Consider the following 20,698-nt stretch of genomic DNA (forward strand, 5'->3'; position numbering starts at 1 on the left):
AAAATAGACGCAGAATCCATTTGCTGGTTTGAGAACATTTCATGAAAAGCTGCTTTTGAAGTCATCCTGGTGCATTTGTCCTGCCATTTTTTTACGTTGCCGATTCTGTGCCATTATCTTTGTTTTTGGGGATTTCTTTGCTGCTTTTTGGGCTTCAATTTCAATCATCTATTTTGTTGTGGTTCAATAGAACATTTGAACATCTCAGCACCTCAATAAACAGCTGTTTGTTGTTCCTTAAATAACAGAATTATTTCACTGACCAACTCTCCCTCTTCCGATCTCTTCTTCTTCCGCATCATCTTTTATTTTCACATTTTTGTTGACTGTTACACATCCTTTTGATTTCTTTTCCCATTACTTCTCCATCATTGTGCCTCCGAATTCCGCTGAAGAAACAGCAGTTGAGCGAAGCACACCAGCCGCAAGAGCACTGCCTGCTGGTCACCCTCACAAACCTGTCTTTCCAACCAGACCTTACGCCTCATGGTCGACTGCTCCTCTTACCCTCCCTGGCCAAGCAAAGTTCGGCGGAGTGGGCGGTTCCGTCATCGTTGCCGATTCATCGGCCAGCTCAGCAGCTGCTTCTCCACTGAAATCTGCCTGGCCCTTCACCCCATCACCTGCATGTTCTTCTCCAATTAGAGCCAGCATGGTAGCACCCGACCTGGCATCCCCCAGCATACTGCCTTCGTCCCCTGTGAGATCTTACCGGACTATACCATCACCGATTAAAACAGTTGTCCAGCAGACTCACTATCCTATCCAGGCCTCAAGGACCTCTCCAGTTCACTTGGTGTCTTCTCGAGTACCATGTAAACCTGCCACAGATCCTGCTTCTATCAAAAGTGTTTCTTCACCCTACACAACAAGGACCTCTCCAGTTCACTCTATACCCAATGGTTACATACCAGATAAGCCTACAGCCGCTCCAATCTCACCAAAGAAAACATTTAGCATCTACAGTTCTAGTATGTCTTATAAGATAGACACATCAGCACCAAATCCTCCCTCTAATAAAAGCCCCTCCACCCTCGCCTATTCGAAGATCCCTTCTGATTCAACCCTGTCTGCACGGGTAGGAAAAACGTCATTGTCCTCAGTGACCTCGACAGGGAAGACCACCATTGCGTCATCTGAATTGTCCATGGTGAACGGAAACGCTTCACCTGTCAGATATGCATCGTCCTCATCTACACCCTCCTCACATTCTTCCCGACTTCTGTCAGAGAGAAGCCTTCAAGAGCGGATACAAGCCACCACCCAGGGAGCTACATCTGGCATTAGTGATGCCATAAATGAAGCCATTGACTCCTATTCTGCAACTGACTATGGGACGCTTAAATCACTGTCATCCTCTCACAGATCTGCTCCAGCAAACACTGCTTACAGTCCTCTAAGATCCGCTGTTCCTTCAGTGCCTGCAGTTACCTCAAATATAGTGACTGTACCTGTATACTCATTGGTCAGCATTATGCCTGAGACCCCTGTTAAACCAGGGCCAGGCTCTCTCAAAATGTTGCCTCCTGATTCCAATCGCACCTCTCCCTCCTGTGTGTCAGCCTCCAAAATTAAGTCCCAGTTGAAATCACCTCCTTACATCACGCCACCCATCGTTCATCACAGCACCACCACCTCCAACCAGGAGATATTAAAAGATGTAGCAGACATGAAAGAAGACCTGATGAGAATGACAGCCATCTTACAGACAGACGCACAGACGGCTGCTAAAACGGTCCAAACATCACGCACCAGCACTCGTCGTGAGAACAAGTTAGAGGACGATGAGCCATACACACTTGTTGAGAAAGTTAAGAAAGATTTAGTGAAGGTGAGCGAGATACTACAGAAGGACATTGGGAATGAAAGTAAAGAGAATGTTGAAGAGGATAGCTGGGAGGAATTTTCCACTGATGAGATTAAGGAGGCCCAAAGAAACACATTATCTGACCAACATACTCCCTTAGATGAGAGCTCCCATCTTTTGAAGCGCCAATCAAATAACAACCCTGATTTGGCTAAAGTAGTCGACTATTTAGCCAATGATATTGGGGCTAGCTCCCTCTCCAAAATGGCAGAATTGAAAAGCAGATACGAGGAGGTCAAAGAGGAAGGGGAAGAGAAACAAAAACGTATTCTGAAGCCTTCTATGACAATACAGGAGCACAAATTGAAAATGCCTCCGCCAGTGTCAGGGATGCTCAGGTCTCCATCCGAGAAGGATCTTAGCAAACTTGCTGAGTCTTATCAAGGGAGCGACACTATTCTTGAGTCCCCAGAGGAGTTGTCTCACGAGCAGGATAAGAGTCCGCTGTCTGACAGTGGTTTTGAGACGAGGAGTGAAAAGACACCATCTGCTCCCCAGAGTGCAGAAAGTACAGAACCCAAGCCTTTATTTACTGATGCTCCCATCCCTCCAAGTGTGTCTGAGACCAGGTCAGAGGAGATCCATGTTCAAAGGTTCTCAAATGAGCCTCTCTTTATGGAAGAGAGTGCTTCTGCTCATCCTTCTGCTGAGTCAGGTGGAGCTTCAGGAAGCTCAGTTGCCTCCAATCAAATGATGGTTCCAGAGGAGGACTCAATGAGCATGTGTCTTAAAGAGGAGACTCATATTACCACGACGACCAGAATGGTCTATCATCAGCCTCAACTCACTGATGCCGCAGAGGGGATGGAGGAAGCCATGTCAATGCGAGATATTATGAAAGCCTTCCATTCTAGTAGGGACCCGTCCAATGACCTGGCAGGCCTTTTTGATCACACAGCTAATCAGGATTCAGTCAAAGGTGACGAGTTGTCTCCAATATTTCTGGACAGGGACATAAAATGCAAACCCAAAGTAGAACGGATAATTGAGGTTCATATTGAGAAAGGCCACAGTACAGCAGAGCCGACTGAGGTTTATATCAAAGAAACAAAGAAACACCCTGAGCTGTATGTTTATAAAGGGGACCGGACCATTAAGGAATTTCTTGATTATGATGAGAGCCAGCAGGAAGAGGAGGAACTGATTGCTGAAGAATACCTGCCCCCTTTCCTGGAAACATCTCGCGTTAACACACCCGTTTCGCAGGAGGACGACAGTCGGCCAAACTCTGCTCAATTAATAGCTGACGATTCCTACAAAGCACTAAAACTGCTCAGTCAGAATTCCATAGAATACTATGATGATGAGCTATCGGAGGTCAGAGGAGAGTCCTACATGTTTGCTGAAAAAATGCTCCTCTCCGAGAAACTAGAAGCATCGTCAATGTTTCCTTCAGACACAGATGATTCTGCAATGAAGACTGACAGGAACCTAAACTATGAGCATCAAGATAGCCCTAAAAGGGAGTTTATATCTAAGTCAAAAGATGGGTCCTCAAAAGCAGGAAAATGTTTGCATAGAGACGAATCGCCAGAATTTGATAAAGTTACAGTGCTGCATTATTCAACTGAACATGGTAGCCCCAAACATGCAGTCTGGATGAGATTTACTGAGGATAAACATGACAGGAGCAGGGACAAGCTCCTTTATGAGGACAGGGTGGATCAAACTGTAAAAGAAGCGGAAGAAAAATTATCTGAGGTTTCCCAATTTTTCCGTGATAAAACAGAGAAGCTTAATGATGAACTTCAGTCACCTGAAAGAAAGCCGATGCGACGAGAACTTAAAGAGCCAAGGTCCTGGCCCAGCTCAGCCTGCAGCAGCCCTCAAAGAGCTAAAGCAGTCGATGACGTATTCAGTAAAACCAAACTCAGGGAGCCTGGTAAAACATTTAGTAGCATTTTACCTAATGAAAAGAAAAGCTCTAGCCTGCCAGGCAGTCCTCAGAAAAGTCTACAATCTAAGACCTGTCAGTCTGAGCCCTCCTCTCCTTCACACATAAAATCAACCTCTAAAATCACTTCTGTGAAGATGAAGTTAGAATCTGAGGCTCAGAAACAATCTCAGTCTAGGCCAAGCAAAATACCTCCTCCGGTTCAACCAAAACCATCCATAAAGAAATTACAGGAGAGCAAACTGCCAGTTTATCAGTTTTTTGCTGATAGAAAAACAACAAAAGTTACTGAAACATCCCAGGGGAAAATACCCCAAAATAATAATGAAGACATAGATAGGACTGAAGTGGGTTTGATATCACCCAAGCCCCCAAAACATTTTCCAAATAGAAATATCCCAAATGTGTCACCACAAAAAACATTTGCAGAGAAACATAATGAGGCTAATGAGCATCGTGTCACAAAGGATGTCACGACAGAGGTTACAAGAATAGATAGTGATGACCTAATGAATAAAAACACAAGGAAAAAATCTGAATCTCAAATTCCGGTCAGAACAACATTGATTTATAATGACCTCCCTAAGAAACCTCCACTAACAAAACCTTCCCAAATTCCGACATTATGTAAAAGTAAAAACATCGAGGCAACCTCCACCACAACAAACGAAAATGTTACGTTTGAGATCCTTGACAACACTCGTAAGGATTCAAACTCGAATAATGTAGTCAGTTCCAGGGATATTCTGGAAAAAGTCATGACCCCTGCGGCTGGAGCAGCATCTAAAGAAAATTTCAAAGGCGTTAAAACGTTACCAGTTTATGTCAGTCTACAAGTTGGCCGCCAGGCTGAAAGGGAGGCTAAAGGGGCGTTGCATGCTGTCAAGCAGAAGTCAGTTACTGGACTTGTTCCAATCAGCCCAGATGATGACACCCTCGAACAGATATCCTTCATAGATAGTTCAGGGAAAAGCCCCCTGACACCAGAGACCCCCAGCTCCGAGGAGGTCAGCTATGACCTCACTACCAAGACCCTGGATGGATTTATAGGGTTGGTGTCAGATAAACCCAGCCCAATCATGGAGGTATCTGAGGAATTGGAACAAGATAACGAAGGAAGAGCCATCATCTCTTTGAAAGAGACCACACCTGAAATCCAAAGCAGCATCAATGCTGCCCGAGCAGACCTTGCTAATGCTAACATGCAAAAAATGATAATGACTGATAACTATCAGAGATTAGAGAACAGTTCCATCCTGCAAGAAAGCACAGTGAACGAGTATGGTGATAAAACTGTACAGGAGGCCTCGATCGACAAAGGCGTTGCATACATAGAATTTCCTCCTCCACCTCCTTTGGACCTCTCCGAAACTTCTGATCCAGACAAGAAAGGTTCTTGCGCTTCATCAGAAACTGAGACAGAAATGATGGACGTGAATTTACAGGAGGAACAGGAGAAGTTTGTGATTGAACCAATAATACGTATTCAGCCACCTTCGCCAGTGCCCCCTGAGGTGGAAGATACTCAGTCCAACGGTGAGGATGACGATGATGAAGAGTCCATTTTTCACCCGATTTCTTCAAATAAATTCACTTTTAAGTCTCCTTGGGACCTGGCAGGCCAAAAGAAGGAGAAGAAGGATAATCAGACCAAAATGAAAAAACATGACAACAATGGAAATGACAAAGAACCTCCGGTTGGAACCAATGGTTCCAATGGCAAGGGAGAGGAGGACGAATGTGAACAAAATGGAAACGACCAGTCCATCACAGACTGTTCGCTAGCCACAACAGCTGAATTTTCTCATGACACCGATGCGACGGAGATAGATTCCCTTGATGGCTATGACCTCCAGGATGAAGATGATGGACTCTACGACCAAGCCGAATTGAAGTCGTTAGGCTCCCTGGACACCGGGCGAGATGTCTGGACGGCTGACACTTTCAGGCCCTTAGACCGTTCGTTTCCTCCAGCTAAACTAGAAGTTATTGAAGAGGAGAAAACTCCAGAGGAATGTTTGAAGGATCTACCATCAGATGGTAGGAAACCTAATGACGCTCAAAAAGATGCTGTTGAAATGAATGGACCGAAACACTCCACAAAAGAGGGATTTTCAGATTCATACTTTAGCTATAAGTTGGAAGAGGAGTTTAATTCTCCTTTTAAAACTGTTGCGACTAAAGGGTTGGACTTTGACCCGTGGCCCAGTAAAGGTGCCGAGGAAGACATTGTCGACATGGGAGAGGCGCTGGCAAACAACGGTGAGCCAAAGCCTTTTGGACTCGCAGTCGACGATCAATCTCAGGCCACAACGCCTGACAGCACCACCGCCCGCACGCTGACAGACGATAGCACGCCGACGAGCGAACCCAACCCCTTCCCGTTCCACGAGGGAAAGATGTTTGAGATGACACGCAGTGGTGCGATTGACATGAGCAAGAGAGACATGGTGGAGGAGAGGCTCCAGTTTTTTCAAATTGGTGAGCATTCCTACTCCGCGGGCAGGTACAGGGTCAGGGACGCGGAGGTAGACGACAGTGGTCAAAAGCCCATGGTTATACCTGTAGTGGTCCCTGTACAGGCGACTACGGTACAACTAGAAATAGCCAACGCTGCTGGCAGGGATACAACTGCCAGCACCAAATTTACCACCTTTCAAACAGGATTAATCCCGTGTGATAAAACGTCTGAGAGTCGTTCTGACTTACCAACCGCTTCAGGTGATTTTAATATCGCTACAGGTTCAAATTTAGATATTCTAAACTATGCAAATTGCTCAAATTATCTCACGGATTATTTCATAAATTCGATCAGTCCTTTGGACACACTTCTGGAAACCTTTGGGGATTTGGGCAGCACTTTAACTCGTAGCGCCTCTGCACCTTCTCAAGAGGTAACCAACCCGCAAACATTGAACACCTGCATTGACACCAGTGGCACCCAAACATTTGTTTAGCTACTGATAGAACAGGATGGCCTTTTTGCGAAATTATACAGCAATAAGAAACAGAGTGACCAGTGAGGTCAAATGCAACCTATGCAAGTCCTAGGTTAGGACCCCTCAGAGAAGTGATCGCCTCCATTTAGAAATCCATTGGAGACTTAAACTTTTGAAAGCACAAGCGATTTAATAAATGATATTTACACACAGTTTAGCCATAAGCCACCCAATATGTAGAGCAAGTGACACCAAGGTACACCACTAGACGTACACCTTACCCTCTGGACTGAAACATTCTCAAGGACTCTGAAATTAGAGGCGACAGCGCCTCCAGTTGAAGACCGAAAGGGCTGCAGGGATGCGTCCTTTTCAGAACCAGCTAAGACGTTCCTGCTCCGCACGCACCGCTAGCTCCACCTGCACCGGCACCATCGGCACCACATCCACACCGTCTGCTAGCGCTGAGAGAACTGAGGTTGAGCTGCCAAGCGGAAGGAAGAGTAGGCCGACACTCGGAAGGGGGAAGCAGAAGGAGGAAGGGAGTGAGGTTGATCGACCAATCACGATTCCCCGTCACCGCAAACACGACTAGTTTGTAAACTTTTTTATAAACACCTTTTGTATCTTCTTCTCTGATGCATGTAGTTGTCGTATGTGCTCTGTGGTGTCAAATGTAGCTGTCACTTGTTTGTAGTATCCTTGTGTTGTGTGATGATAGCTTGCCCGAGGTGATTTTGAGATGGTTTTGATGTCTTCTAACAGATGTGGTCTGGATTTAGTGAAAGATCACAGCAAAAGCACCAGGTTGCGGATTAGTGTGTCTAAGGGGGAAACGGAACCTCTCAATTTGTATAATTGGTCAGTGTCTGCTTGCCCGGTCTTTGGTGGTCTATGTACTCAACTGGGTACACTGAGAAAACAATTCATTGACCGAACTTGACAATCAGGCATCATGAGTACAAACCGATCCCCTCTGATGTCAAGCGGCGGCGGTGAGTTGGTTTCGTCAGCCGGTGGAATGTTGCCTGTGATGGTTTGTGATGTGGAATTTAACTACTAACAATACTTCCTGATGTTGGAACCAGTGCTTTTCTGGCCTCACTGATCAGTTGTCTGCATGGATTATGGATTTTAGCATCAGAATAGGGTATCCACTCATATAAACTGAAAGCGTTTGAGGGTAGTTTGGCCAGAAGAGTTGAGATAATGGGCTCAAGTTAGCTCAAGTACAACTACTGACTTGCATCACATAATCTCTTACATAAGACACACATTGCAAAATAGACACAGCCCATTTAAATTTTTCGACCGTTCTTCTGTCTAACCTCTTTCTTAGTTCTCAGATCTCTTGATTGTATTTCTTTATCCATCGTGCAATTTCTAATTATTTTCTTTTGTGTTACGCTGCTCGGTTTTAGGCCCTCAGAGTCCCTGTGAGAGGACGGACCTCCGAATGGCCATAGTTGCCGACCACCTGGGACTCAGCTGGACTGGTGAGGTTGACCATCATTTTCAGAGTCTTGCGGTGTCTGCTGCCATCCTGTGGATGTTTTCGAGTCCTTAAAAAACTCATTTTTGTTCAAATATGTAATTTCACTAGGAAAACTAATTATTACGTTTGAAATTTGGACATGGAAACTTCTATATTGCATGCGAGGCACTCAGGGGCGCGGTCCCTGCAGACCGCCTGCATTGCAGCATCAGGCCACGCCCACTGTGCGTGCGTTTGTGTACATTGTGGCAAGGGGTTGAGGCAGGGCCAGAGGACGGGCAAGCACTTGTGATCCATTTTTAATGCGCGCCTAGCAGAGGCAGTGCTTTAGTCAACAAGTTGTCATTGAATTCCCCATTGAGGCTGACTACTACAGTCAACAGAAACATTTATGCTTTATGAATATTCTAAGATCCAATGTCCTTCTTTTCTGAACATGGATGCTATCGCTGACTGGTTTGGCCGCGTGTGCTCCACCCAGAGCTGGCCCGCGAGCTAGATTTCTCCGTCGAAGAGATCAACTCTATCCGAGTGGAAAACCCAGATTCCCTGACGACGCAGAGCTTCTTGCTACTAAAGAAATGGGTGCACAGGGACGGTAAAAACGCCACAAGTAAGACCAAGCGCACTGTTGACGAATGTCATCAAGTTGCCATAAAAACAAGTTCTTATGCATCATCTGTCTCTTCTCTCCAGCGGATATTTTAACGGCGATGCTGAATAAGATCAATCGTTTGGATATTGTGACTTTGCTGGAAGGGCCCATATTTGACTACGGTAACATTTCAGGCACTCGCTGCTTTGCTGATGATAACGCAGTATTCCCGGATCAGTCCGATGGTAAATCATAGTCCACTGTAGCTCCTATACTCTTTACTCTCTCATGGTCTGATTTACTAACACCCCCTAAACAACGGGCGCTAAATTGAATGGTCACTTATTTGAACAGATTGATTTCAAGTGTCAGTGGAAGAAGTCACAGAAAAAAAAGATCACATTGATCATTTTTGACATACATGATAGCCATCTTTTGCGTGATTTAACATGACTGACCCGTTCGATGACACCATGACACCTTCTTGCGACTAGGTCCCCAAAGTCACTCGTCCGATTATTGTGAAGCGCCAAAATTGGCACAGTCATTTTTATTGCGCGCTCTGAGTAAATGCATTTAATATGCGTGGTTAATTTCGCGCCCGTTTTTGCATGCGCAAACCTTTAGTAAATCAGGCCTGGACTGGATCATTATTTTTCCAAAAGACATCATCATTGTGCTGGTTATTTCCCCTCTTCCCTTTGGTCATAAACATAATGCTAACCGCTGCTTATTTTCCGTCGACAAATTCCCCGCGGATGACACATTTCAGACCTGTTTCACCTGCCTTGACTCTGGATACGTCACATCTCCCCAGGTGTATCGTGGTCTGAAACGGGTCCCGCGTGGAGCTCGGTGTTCAGTTAAAAGCATGCACTAACTCCTCAGACTAACCCCGACGCCTTTTTCGACACGCGTGGAAAAAGGTGTCATTGTTTTTTTTTTCTCCTCACACCCTTAGAATATGCGAAGACGTCATCTCCTCGCTTCCTCTCAGCCTCATCCCCTCCGAAGCCGCCTCCACCTCCTCAGACTAACTCCTGCAGAGAAGTCGTTAGTTCACTGCCCGCGTCCATCTCCCATAGCCGTATGATTAATTCCCATGCAACTGCATTGCACTCACAATGAAGTCCACCATTACGCGCACTGCATAATGACCTCAAGTCAAGGTCCTCAAATGGCAAATTATTTTACAAAATGGTGTTAAATTCAGGTTCTCATTTGCATATGTATAAAAACAAAAGAAGAAATTACTCCAATTATCCCCTTATAAGGCGATGTCGGTATTATATGTCATTTCTTACCTTAGAGGCACAAACAAGAGTGCAGTTGCATTTAAGAACAACCCGAAAATCAAGACCGTGCCCCCTGCTCAAATGTTTTGGGGCAATCACGCGTTCATCTGTCGCTTTCTTTTTTCTTTGCTATCGTTTTATCTTCATGTTAACACTCCATGTTTGTTTTTGTCTATTTCTGTCTGTCGTCTTTATGTGCCGCTTGAAATCAGCCCCAAAAGCGCTCAGTTCTCCCGTGCTCGCCCCGCGTCCCCGAACGCCTCGCGACGACATCCCCGCCATTTCTTCATCCTCACCAAATATCCCACCCGCCCCATCATTCCTTTGCTCCTCCCCTCCGTCCCCTCCCCCCTCTGTCTTCTGCTTCCCCTCACCCCCCGCCTCCCCTCCCGTCTACATCCTCCCCGTTGCGCCGCTCCCGCCACACCTGAACGAGCTCTCGTACTCCCCGCGGCTACCCTCCTCTCCTCCTGCCTTCGACTTCCCCTCGCCTCCTCCTCCTTTCTTCTCACCTACCACCTACCTATCACCTCCTTCCCCTTTTTCCTCCCTCTCTCCCCCTCCTCCTCCTCCTCTCCCCGTTTCTTCCTCCTCGCCGCCATCCCCCCTCCCTCCCGGCATCCCGCTTCACTTCAAGCGCGACCATTCCGTCCCTGAGGTTTATATTTAAACGTTTTTTTTTTTTATTGGTAACCTGATCTGCTAACGTACTAGCATGCTAATGAAACCACTAATCAAAAAAAAAAAAAAACGAAAAAACACCCACTCACATCAAAATTTAATAACATATGTAATATAAATAGTACAATTTAATAGTTTTTTTAAAGAAAAGCAATGCTTTTTGGTGTTTTACCACACACATATCTGGTGTTTTTCAGACTAATTTTATCCTTATGAGGTATTTTAAAAAAAGTAAGATAACATCCAATAATTTTGTCTATTCCTTATTATCTCATCTATCATTTTAAAAAAAAAATCAGTCGTTCAACATCTGCTAGCAAGCTTGCGACGTACATTGTGTCATCATTTCACTACCCTGATCATTCCTGTCTTCCAACCTCCACCGCGTAAGTACACCCGCGCTCCCTCCACGCTAACCCCGCTATCCTCCTGCCACCCACGCAGGATACCACCAAATAAACGCGGAGCTACGAACCCCCCCTGACCTCCAGTGCACTCCCCCGACCCCGCTGCGCTCCGACAACTTTGCGGTCGATTCCCCTAGCAGACCTAGCGACCCCCCCTTGGTGCGCGCCGAAGACGCCGGCGAGTCGCCCGACAACGATAGAAGGGCCGCCCAGCGACGGGCGATGTTCGAGGGCGCTTACGCCCCCTACGAGAGGCAGGAAGGGTGCCTGGAACAAGAGGAGGAAGAGGATGAGATGACCCCGGAGAGGCTCCAGAGTCTCTTGGAGGATATTAAACTGGAGGAGGGAGGCCTGGAGGACGAGGAGATGACGGAGGAGAAGGTGCATGCCATCCTAGAACAAGTGCGGCAGGCGGAAAAAGAATTGTGCTCACTTCCAGGCTGGAGAGGAGCCGACGCGGCGGCGGAACTCGGCTCCCCTGCAGAGGAGGGCAGGTACGTTTCACCATATAGCAACAGGGATGCATCTGGGATGCATTTTGACAGCCACTGGCGTTTTTTAACTAGCATTATTCCGCTTCTCTCTCTCAGTCCTGATAGTCTGGCAGATTCATTGGAACAACCGGCTCCGAGCAGCAAGAAAAAGGAGGATGAGGAGGAGCAAGGAGGTGAAAGGTCAACTCGCAGAGTCCAGGTGAGGAAACACCGCCACGCAAAGGCGCTCTTATTCGATAGCATAGCGCCGACGTATACTTTCAAAATGTCCGCTTGTAGTGGGCGCAAAATGTCCAGTGTGAGCGTGTCTTTGATGATGATGATGATGATGAGGATGAAGAGTTGAAAGAAGAAGAGTCCAGTTCCGAGGAGGAGACCACTGTGACCACAAGGGTCTTTTGTCGACGGGTTATACTGAAGGTGTGTGACCTCCGTTGTGCGATGTGTGCAGTGCAGTGCAGTAACTCATACGTTTTTTTTGTCGCTTTTTGGCGACATGATTCACTTTGGGACGTTATCAGTTTGTTGCTAGCGGTTGACGACCATGGAGGTCGCCCCCCATATCGCTATTTGTTGCCATGGAGACACAATATTCTCTGAATTTGATACGTGCGTCCTTCAGGGCGAGGAAGCCCGTAACGTTCCCGGAGAATCTGTAACGGAGGAGCAGTTCACCGACAGCGACGGCAATCTGGTCACACGAAAAGTAACCAGATTTTTTTTTAGGCTCCACCCACATACATACGCGCATGCCCCGTCGTCACCCTCCCCGTTTATTCACGCAGGTGATCAGAAAGGTGGTACGACGCGTGGTCGGCTCGGAGCGTAAGGACGCCGTGGCGCCGAGCGCCGATGCGGGTGTTGGGAAGGGAAAGAGGCGGGGCAAACGCTCCCGGCAGGGACGCAAGGTTGCCGTAGTCGTCTTAAACTGCGTGATGTCGCTGTGTGTGTGTGTGTGTGCGCATTTTGTGTTCGTTAAAATTTAGTTGACAGATCGCAATTGGAGCGTTTATCACACCGTGTTTTGGTTGTTGACTCCGGTTGTGTGCTTGTGCGTGAAGTTGAAACTTTTGATGTGTCCATTTTGCTTTGGGTGCTAATAGTGTAGCGGTGTTTATTGTGCGTTTCTTCGGAACTAAACTAACACAGTTATGGCTGGGTGGTGAATACTATGAGATCACTCAATGCAAGATTATTTGTCATTTTCTTGTTTAGTGTCTCCTATTTATTTTAAGGCCACAATGCCAACTCTATTCTCTCTCTTTTGTTTCTGGTTCGTGCTACCCAGCAAGGAAACGGGAACAACAAACAGGGAAGGAAGAGTCACTCGTAACGGCAGCATCTCCCAACGCACCTTGGTAAGTTGGCCAAATATCAATGACGACTGTATCAATAAAAAAAAAATATTACCAGTGTCTGAAACTCGTGACAAAAGGTTAGCGGACACCAGGGCAGACAACTCTGAAAAATTGCCTGCCCGGCCATAAAGTTGCCTTCCCGGCCATAAAGTTGCCTGCCCCTTGAAACACAATAAGACAACTAATCGCCAAAAAAAAACACATTGTTGCGAAGTATAAAGGATTTTTTTTTAATTAAGGAAGTACCTACCACAAATGCTCCCTTGCTTAATTTCTGGTAAATATCCCTTGCTGAAGATTTTGCTCCAGTTGTCGTCATGGTGCACAATGCAATGTCTGCCTTGCGTTGTCTGCTAAAAGCTCCTCTATCTAAGCGCCTTTCAAAACTCTCAAGTACACTTTACAGTCACGGTATAGTCCGAAGCACAAAACAGGTTCTGATTGGCTGCTGTGCCGAGTATGCAACTTGCCAAACGAACATTTGTTTGGCAATTTGGGAAAACATTATATATATTTGGAAAGCTTATTTCATAAATGAAGGTGTGCCTTATAGTGGAAACAGTTTGAAATTACACCATTCATTGGAGGTGTGCCTTATACATCAGAAAATACGGTAAATAATTTGTATTTTGTCCAACTGTCTAGTGATTGAAATATTTGGTAATTTCTCCCATTTTTGGATTTAAAAACAAATCCCAGCATCTCTCACCGAGCTTATTTGTGTTTTCTTTATCTTCATCATTTGCAGGTCGCTGTCTGCGACGTCACCACTCAACCGCAACACCCACATTCGGGCAGAACGGACAAATGGGCAGCGGCGTCCCGTCACGTACAACAATGCCAATGGTTTTTATTTTTATTATTATGATTTTTTTTTATCCCAATGCAAGGCGAAACTTTTTTTCCATTTGGCATGAGCTAGCATGTCGTCACACTAGAAGATTTTTTTTTCCCCCCAGCTGGTCAGGAACATTTACGGATGCTCTCATCTTCGATCTGACCAGATGTCACACAAGGAGACCGACAGATTAGAGGGACGCCTTATTTGGTCACATTTCCTCCTGAAAATTGACTGGTGATTGATTCTTTTTTTAAGAAAAAAAAGCATAAATGTCACCAGATGAAACAATCAGTTGCTTCACAACTTTATACACCAATTGGATGTTGTGACCTGACAAAAAAAAAAACAAGTGTGTGCGTGTGGATTGCATGTGACGGCACTTTTTTTTCCTCGTATTCAGCTTCGGCTTTTTTTTCCTCGCATAATTCACTGGAAAACACTTGGAGAGGCTGCAACTTTGTCTTTGCAATAACACGAATAATGATGAGAATAATAATAATAATAATAATGCAAAGCTTTATGATTGTGCTTCACGTAAAAACACATCAGACGGGACTGTTTTTATTGTTTGGATTCTCCATCCATTTTTTTTAATAACACTCGTTCTCGTTTGGGAAAACAGAACTCAACCTTGCTGACTTGTGGAGCGAGCATCAGGGTACACCCTGAACTACTCGCTGGCCAATTGCTGGTCACATTTTGACAATTATTCTCATTCACTCGAATGGACAATTTTAAGACCTTGATAAAGCTAACATGTATGTTCTTAGGAATGCAGGAGGAAGGACAGACTAACTGCACAGAATGGAACCCTGAACCTCTGAACTGTGAGGCACACACACATACCACGAGTTCCACCGTGCTGCCCGATATGAATTATTTTTTTATTTAATTAACACAAAATGCGATAATCACATTTTTACCTGCATACTCCACCTGCACATCTTTTTACAGGTACTTTAACGCTGTTTCAAAAAAATCATCATTTATGTCCCCGCGTGAAGCCTTTATTCTTATTTTTAATAGCATATGAAAAACGTCGTTAATCTTCCCAATCAACATGTATGCCACCACCAACATAGCCAACACTGGATGACCCCGAGATGTTATTTAAGCAGAACAAAAATAAATTGTGTTCAAATGGAAACCTCTGTTCATGTTTTATGCTTGTTTTAGCTCGTTGGACATGTCTTCATGGAAACCAAAACGTCGACGTTAGTTTTCACACTGTTTTATGTCATGTTTAACTTCGTTTTGACCGCTCTAATTAAAAAGGTCGTGGGATTTTGCAGTGTAATGTCGACGTCTAGTGGATAGAAATTAAAACAGCAGCCGCTTGAACATTGTGCGTTTTATGTTTCCGTGTGTAGTGCCTAAAACCAACCATGTGGGGGCGCGCCAATGTTTTTTTTTTTTAAAGGTCCACTAAAGAAGTAATGCTATTGTCGCTTCAAGCTAGCCGAATATTATATCAACAAACTCTTCCTTCCTGGTATGTTCAGCTGCTTGAACTTTAAAAATGATACCCAGCCGACTCCACCGACACTGTCACGCCGGTAAGTTGTCTTTTTAAAAAATAGATATAGTTTATACACACGAACAATAAGTCGCGCAACGTTGTTGTCGACCCAAATCTATTAATTTCAATGTTGGATAAGTTGCTTTCAAAGCGTTATAGTCAAACTCGTATTACTGTCAAATGCAGCTAACAAATTACAAGTACGTTTCGTTACATGTTAGTCTTTGTAATGAGTTGCTTTTTTACTTTTAAGTGACTATTTTGGTTCTTCGTTAATTGTAATTCCTCAAAGTGGAAACGCACTAAATCTGTTGAATGAGATGGACTGTCGATCCGTCCCTAAAATAGCAGTTCAGGTAATTAAAAAAAGCATTACAACTTGAAATATGCGCAACCCACTAATTTGTGGTTACAAAGAAATGCTGCAGAAACTATATCAATTAAATTGCATTTTCACAGGAGGCCAGGGTGGGCCTTGTCATGAGACTGTTGGAGACAATGTCGAATAAAGTGCACCTGCAACAAATGTCTGTGCTGCCTCTGGTAAGTGAAATGATGTATAGTACAATGTTAGTGCATCTCAGGTTGTCACAGAAAGATACCCGAATATCTGTTTAAGATCTGCAGGGGGTTATACAAAATAGGCCATTTTCGGTGACATCATCTGAAAGTGCAAGACTCTTCAGGTGTTGTTTTCAACATTTTATTAAGAATAATTACAAATACCCTAATAGACAAAAACACAACAATAAAACACATAGCATCTTTAGCAACTGAAATCTATTACAACATTCATATGCCTCCAAGCTCTTGTAAATACCTCAAACCATCATAGGAAGTGTTCAGTGACCGTTTCCTGTTGTTCTCTTTGGCTTTGTCGAGCTATCTTTTTTCACCCGTTTTTCTTTTTGAAATAAATGCAATTAGCACCAAGTCTCAACACAGTTCATCTGTGCTTTCTATTTCCGTAACTGTCTTTTTCTGACGTCATGCTGAGTTCATGCAGCCTTTTTGCTGTGCAGACCCAATGCGCTGTTCACTAAGTAGGGGATGATGCTGACAGTCGCCACGGGTACAGTGGCGCTTTTGCAGAAGGAGAGCAGGTAGAAGAGGGCGGCGGTGTGCGTGGGAGGCTTGAAGGAGTCAAAGAGGTGCAGCAGCAGCAGGGAGCCCACAACACAACCGGCCTTGGACACCGTACTGCTACTGCGCTTGGTCTCGGCGTACAGCGGCGAATGCAGACCCAGGCCGAGACCGAACAGCGTGCCCATGTTGCGCAAGAGGCTGGCAAAGGGAGTGCTGTCCAAGTGGACCCATTCGGCCTTGTCACACCATCTCTGGGCCTTCTCCAGCGTCCAGAGGAGGTCTACGCCCACGGCTTTTAGAAGCAGGTAGAACCCCACGGCGAAGGATGTAAGGAAAAGAGTTGTGTAGAAGTATTTCTTCATGCTGGCTCTGTAGATCCACTGTGTTCTGTTGAAAGCCTCGGCCACAATCATCCCTGGGAGACAGTCCGAGTGAGGTTACTCTCAAAATGGACTTGAAAAAACTGTAACCAGCGTTAAGGCATTATGGAGAATAGCAAGAGTAGTAATTCCCGAACTAATTTATTACAGTACACTCCGTTAGTTGTCCATTGAATTGGGGAGTGTCATGATGATCCGTACCTGTGATGACTCCGGCGACGACCTGATGAGGAAAGTGGGCGGCTATGAAGACCCTCGACAGACAGACACACACCTGGACTCCCCAGAAGATGGACCAAAGGATGACCTTTAGGTAGCTGAAAAATAAGAAGTGACCTGAATCATTGCCATCCCTCTTGTCTTTTTTTGGAGCAACTTCAGCTTGGCTGGGATGTTAAAAACAACTCGATAGCCAGGAGTCAATGATCAACCTTGTGTTGGGACAGAACGTACAATGTGATAAGCACCGGCTCAAAACAAAAAAAGTTAACTGTTGTCACCTGTTGTTGGAGGACTTTCTGCCGCCGTGTTTCTTCTTACGCGACGCAATGGCGAGGATGGACGTCACCAAGGTGTAGTAGACACCTGCAGCTCCCATAGCATGACCCGAAGGGCTACCTGGATGTAAAAAAGGAAAGTTAGTTGATGTTTTGACACTTTGAGGTAGGTCACCTTCACGTTTTTCAAACCTGGTCCCGTTTCGCAAGTCATGGGGTACTGCTCGATATCAGGGCGAACGCCGTTGGAATAATAATGTGTCTCGTGGACCCACCAGTAGGGCCTCTCCCCAAACAAAATCCTGAAAACAAAAATATGCACTCAAGTCATTCCGATACGCTATCCATCGGATTAGATCCCGCCTCACCATTTAAACACCAAGTTGAGCCAGTCGCCGATAACGGCCACCCAGATGAGCTTGATGCCGACGTTTGGTCGTAGATGGAACCAAAGCGGGAAGAAAATGAAAAAAGTGTTCCTGAGGTCTGCTGCCCATGACACCCAAAGGAACAAGCCTTGGGCATCCTGGTAGTGTGTCTGAAGGTAGCGGGTGCTGCTCACCCCGAAGCCTTGAATATCGTCCATGACGGCGTGAAGCATCGTTAGCGCGCGAGTTACTCTCGAGTGTCGCCGGCGGTGACACGGCTGCTTGTTTTTATAGCCCGCCAGACCACCACCTAGACGCATGCTCATGTTGATCTTTGGACCTTGCACATGTGTAATAAAACACTGAGTCGGGAGAGTTTGGCAGCCCTGGCACACAAACATGCTGGAAAGGGGGGTTGGGGGTACAGTGCGTCACTGTCTAGCGCATCTGTCCGATTTATCAGCGGTGGCACATGGTGACCAAAGAAACAAATTTGTCAATGAAATGTCCCATTTTGGGAGTCATTTGTCGTTGTACATTTTTGTACATTCCGCCTCACTCTCAACCGCTCAGAAGAGCCTCCACCGTTACATAATTGTCTTTTGAAAACATCTCAGCGTTATCCACTTATAGATTGCATAACGCAATCAATGATTGAATGATGGAAGTTGAGCAGATTAAGGCTGATATTAACGGATATTGGTCTCTCAGAAACAAGCAAATGATTTGATTTGACAGAAAGGAAGTCCTCGCAAAATGAGGTCATTATCACTTCCCGCTCAAAAAGGATCGCCGGAAGCATCCTCGCAACACAACGTGGATGAGCAAAGAAGTTGTGAGTCGGACACGGAGCTGAGAAAATGTTTTCCAGGAACTCTTTGATTGTTGTGAAGGGGCGGACACTGAGTTCTCTATGGATTTCAGCAACGATGGGGGTGCACGAGGTTAAGGAACCTTTTGGGACTGTCCAAAAGGCAAACAAAGCCTGCTAGCCTTGAGTAAAGTCCAATGGGGATCACACACAGACCTAATCGAGGGGACAGAGCTGCATAGCATTCGGACTGACCCCAGAGCGCATCCTTGTTGGTGAAAGGGTGGAGAAAAACAAGAGTCTGGCATCATGGATCTGGTCCACAGCTGGGGGGTTGAATTGGCGGTGCACCTCTAGACCAAATACGGAGACTATGAGGACCTGTTTGGTCTTGCTTCTGTCGTGGCTGATCTGCACACCACATTCTTGTTTTTCTTCCCCATCTGGTTCCATCTGCGGCGGGGCGAGGGCCTGCGGCTCATCTGGGTGGCCGTCGTGGGGGATTGGATCAATCTGATCCTTAAATGGTAATGATCAGATCTGGAATTGATCAAAGACCGATTAGGGTTTGAGTGTTTTGGTCTTTCAATGGCAGGGTTCTTTTTGGAGAGAGACCCTATTGGTGGGTTCACGAGACCCACTTCTATAGGGCAAATGAAGCCCCTTTGCTACAGCAGTTTGCCATCACATTTGAAACTGGACCAGGTACACTTTTGACGATAGATTGTTCTTTCTTGAGACGATTGATGGGATTGATCCGGCTCCTCATTTTTGATCGTATCATGTTTGACTTGCTTCCAAAGTTCGGTCCTACTTTGTTGTCTTTTGCACGTTTGTGACGAGAGGCTTGAGTCAATACGAGCCAACTTGAAACGGCTCGATTGCAGGAAGCCCGCCAGACATGCCATGGGTGCCGCAGGGGTCTGGTATGTGATGGTGACGACCGTACTCCGCATTGCGTCGGAGAAACAATGTCCGCCGGCACTTTACAAGTCAGTGACGGCGATCTACGGTTCATTTTTTGGAATGTCGGCTATTGGCACTCCCGCTGGCCTTCATACTAGACTGCTGCGTTTGGTTCTGTGGGGGGGTCTGGTGTTTCTGGCAATGTGCATGTCCAGGGTCTACATGGCGGCCCACTTCCCACACCAGGTGGCTACTTAAGATGCTGGGAGTGGACCTTGTGTGGACTCTGGAGAAAGGCCAGAGGTGGTGCGCCATGGCTGAATGGGTGCACATGGACAGCACACCGTTCGCCGGCATCCTACGGAACATGGGCAGCCTTTTGGGTCTAGGCCTGGGCCTGCGGTCACCCCTTGCGTATAGCACCGCCGGCGCGTTCAAGGCGTGGTGTGTTGTCATCTCTCTGGGACCACTTGGGGTCTTAGACTCGTGGATGTTTTCCTCAGAAAACCTGGTGCTTTACTACTCCTTGTCCTTCGGTAAGAGTGCAGTCGCACTTTTAATCCCAACCGCATTAGCCCCACGAGCGCTCTGCTGGATGAGCACCAGAGGCACCGGCGGCAAGAACTTGTGGTCAGCGGAAGAACTTGTGGTGTCATACAGAACTCATTTATTAATTTCTTAAATATACTCTGATAAACTCTAGTCTGCCTCACGGTGAAGTTACCGAGATCACTACATGCTAAGCTATTCAATTTTCTTCATGACTAGATCTTCTGCTCATCCATTTGTATTCAGTCTGTTTCTTTAAATGTCAGAACATCTCCAAAATATTCACTGTACTTGTTCTATTTTTTGCTATGTCGCTTTTTTTAGCTTGCCAGTCAATGTTTGGATGAAAAAAAAAAGTCATTAGCTTTCCAGTGAAAACTTCCAGTAATAGCCTAACGTTTTTTTTTTCCACTGGATGCCTTGCACGGATACTGATTAATTGAGGAATTAAACATTAACCCGAGCATGCATCGTACACACGGCTGGCCCACATAGTGACACTCCCTCCAACACACATCACTGAATCAAGGAGTACAATTGGTCTTAAGTAGAATCACTAAGTGAATGAAATGTATAAAGAAGTCCAGTTTTTACAAATTCATTTTATTGTTGAATATTCTTCCCATTTGCTTCTCTGCATTCAAACATTTTTTAAGTCATTCACTGCCAGATGATGTGCAAAAATGTGTCCACTCCAGTGCCAGGGTTTTTCTCAT

The 20,698-nt window shown here is 45.7% G+C and overlaps 2 protein-coding genes and 1 pseudogene across 24 annotated transcripts in view; 2 read left to right on the forward strand and 1 right to left on the reverse strand.

Moving 5' to 3' along the window:
• The window catches only part of LOC148887344 (ankyrin-3-like), a 48,259-nt gene extending 33,085 nt beyond the window's left edge, over positions 1 to 15,174 (forward strand). For 7 of the 22 annotated variants that reach the window (XM_089015064.1, XM_089015065.1, XM_089015066.1 and 4 more), the window contains 10 exons: positions 8,122 to 8,196; positions 8,677 to 8,808; positions 8,892 to 9,035; positions 11,211 to 11,667; positions 11,764 to 11,866; positions 11,947 to 12,087; positions 12,290 to 12,373; positions 12,453 to 12,575; positions 12,956 to 13,025; positions 13,774 to 15,033. In XM_089015064.1, the coding sequence (XP_088871190.1) occupies positions 8,122 to 8,196; positions 8,677 to 8,808; positions 8,892 to 9,035; positions 11,211 to 11,667; positions 11,764 to 11,866; positions 11,947 to 12,087; positions 12,290 to 12,373; positions 12,453 to 12,575; positions 12,956 to 13,000 (1,304 nt within the window). In that variant the 3' untranslated portion in view covers positions 13,001 to 13,025; positions 13,774 to 15,033. The other 15 variants (XM_089015062.1, XM_089015063.1, XM_089015051.1 and 12 more) reach the window with 15 other exon arrangements.
• An 898-nt stretch (positions 15,175 to 16,072) lies between these two features.
• g6pc1a.2 (glucose-6-phosphatase catalytic subunit 1a, tandem duplicate 2) lies at positions 16,073 to 17,982 on the reverse strand. The gene is made up of 5 exons (XM_089015069.1): positions 17,717 to 17,982; positions 17,541 to 17,650; positions 17,352 to 17,469; positions 17,053 to 17,168; positions 16,073 to 16,886 (listed from the first exon to the last, which is right to left on the reverse strand). Exons 1-5 carry the CDS (start codon positions 17,947 to 17,949, stop codon positions 16,384 to 16,386), a joined length of 1,080 nt encoding a protein of 359 aa, XP_088871195.1. The 5' UTR covers positions 17,950 to 17,982; the 3' UTR covers positions 16,073 to 16,383.
• Positions 17,983 to 18,129: 147 nt separating this feature from the next.
• On the forward strand, positions 18,130 to 20,115 carry LOC148887346 (glucose-6-phosphatase catalytic subunit 1 pseudogene; annotated as a pseudogene). The gene is made up of 3 exons (XR_016117718.1): positions 18,130 to 19,054; positions 19,123 to 19,236; positions 19,418 to 20,115. The product of XR_016117718.1 is annotated as a glucose-6-phosphatase catalytic subunit 1 pseudogene (transcript).
• The last annotated feature ends 583 nt before the right edge of the window (positions 20,116 to 20,698 follow it).

Source organism: Hippocampus bargibanti, linkage group LG15 (assembly GCF_051943395.1).
Source record: "Hippocampus bargibanti isolate YZ-2025 linkage group LG15, ASM5194339v1, whole genome shotgun sequence".
NCBI lineage: Eukaryota > Metazoa > Chordata > Actinopteri > Syngnathiformes > Syngnathidae > Hippocampus > Hippocampus bargibanti.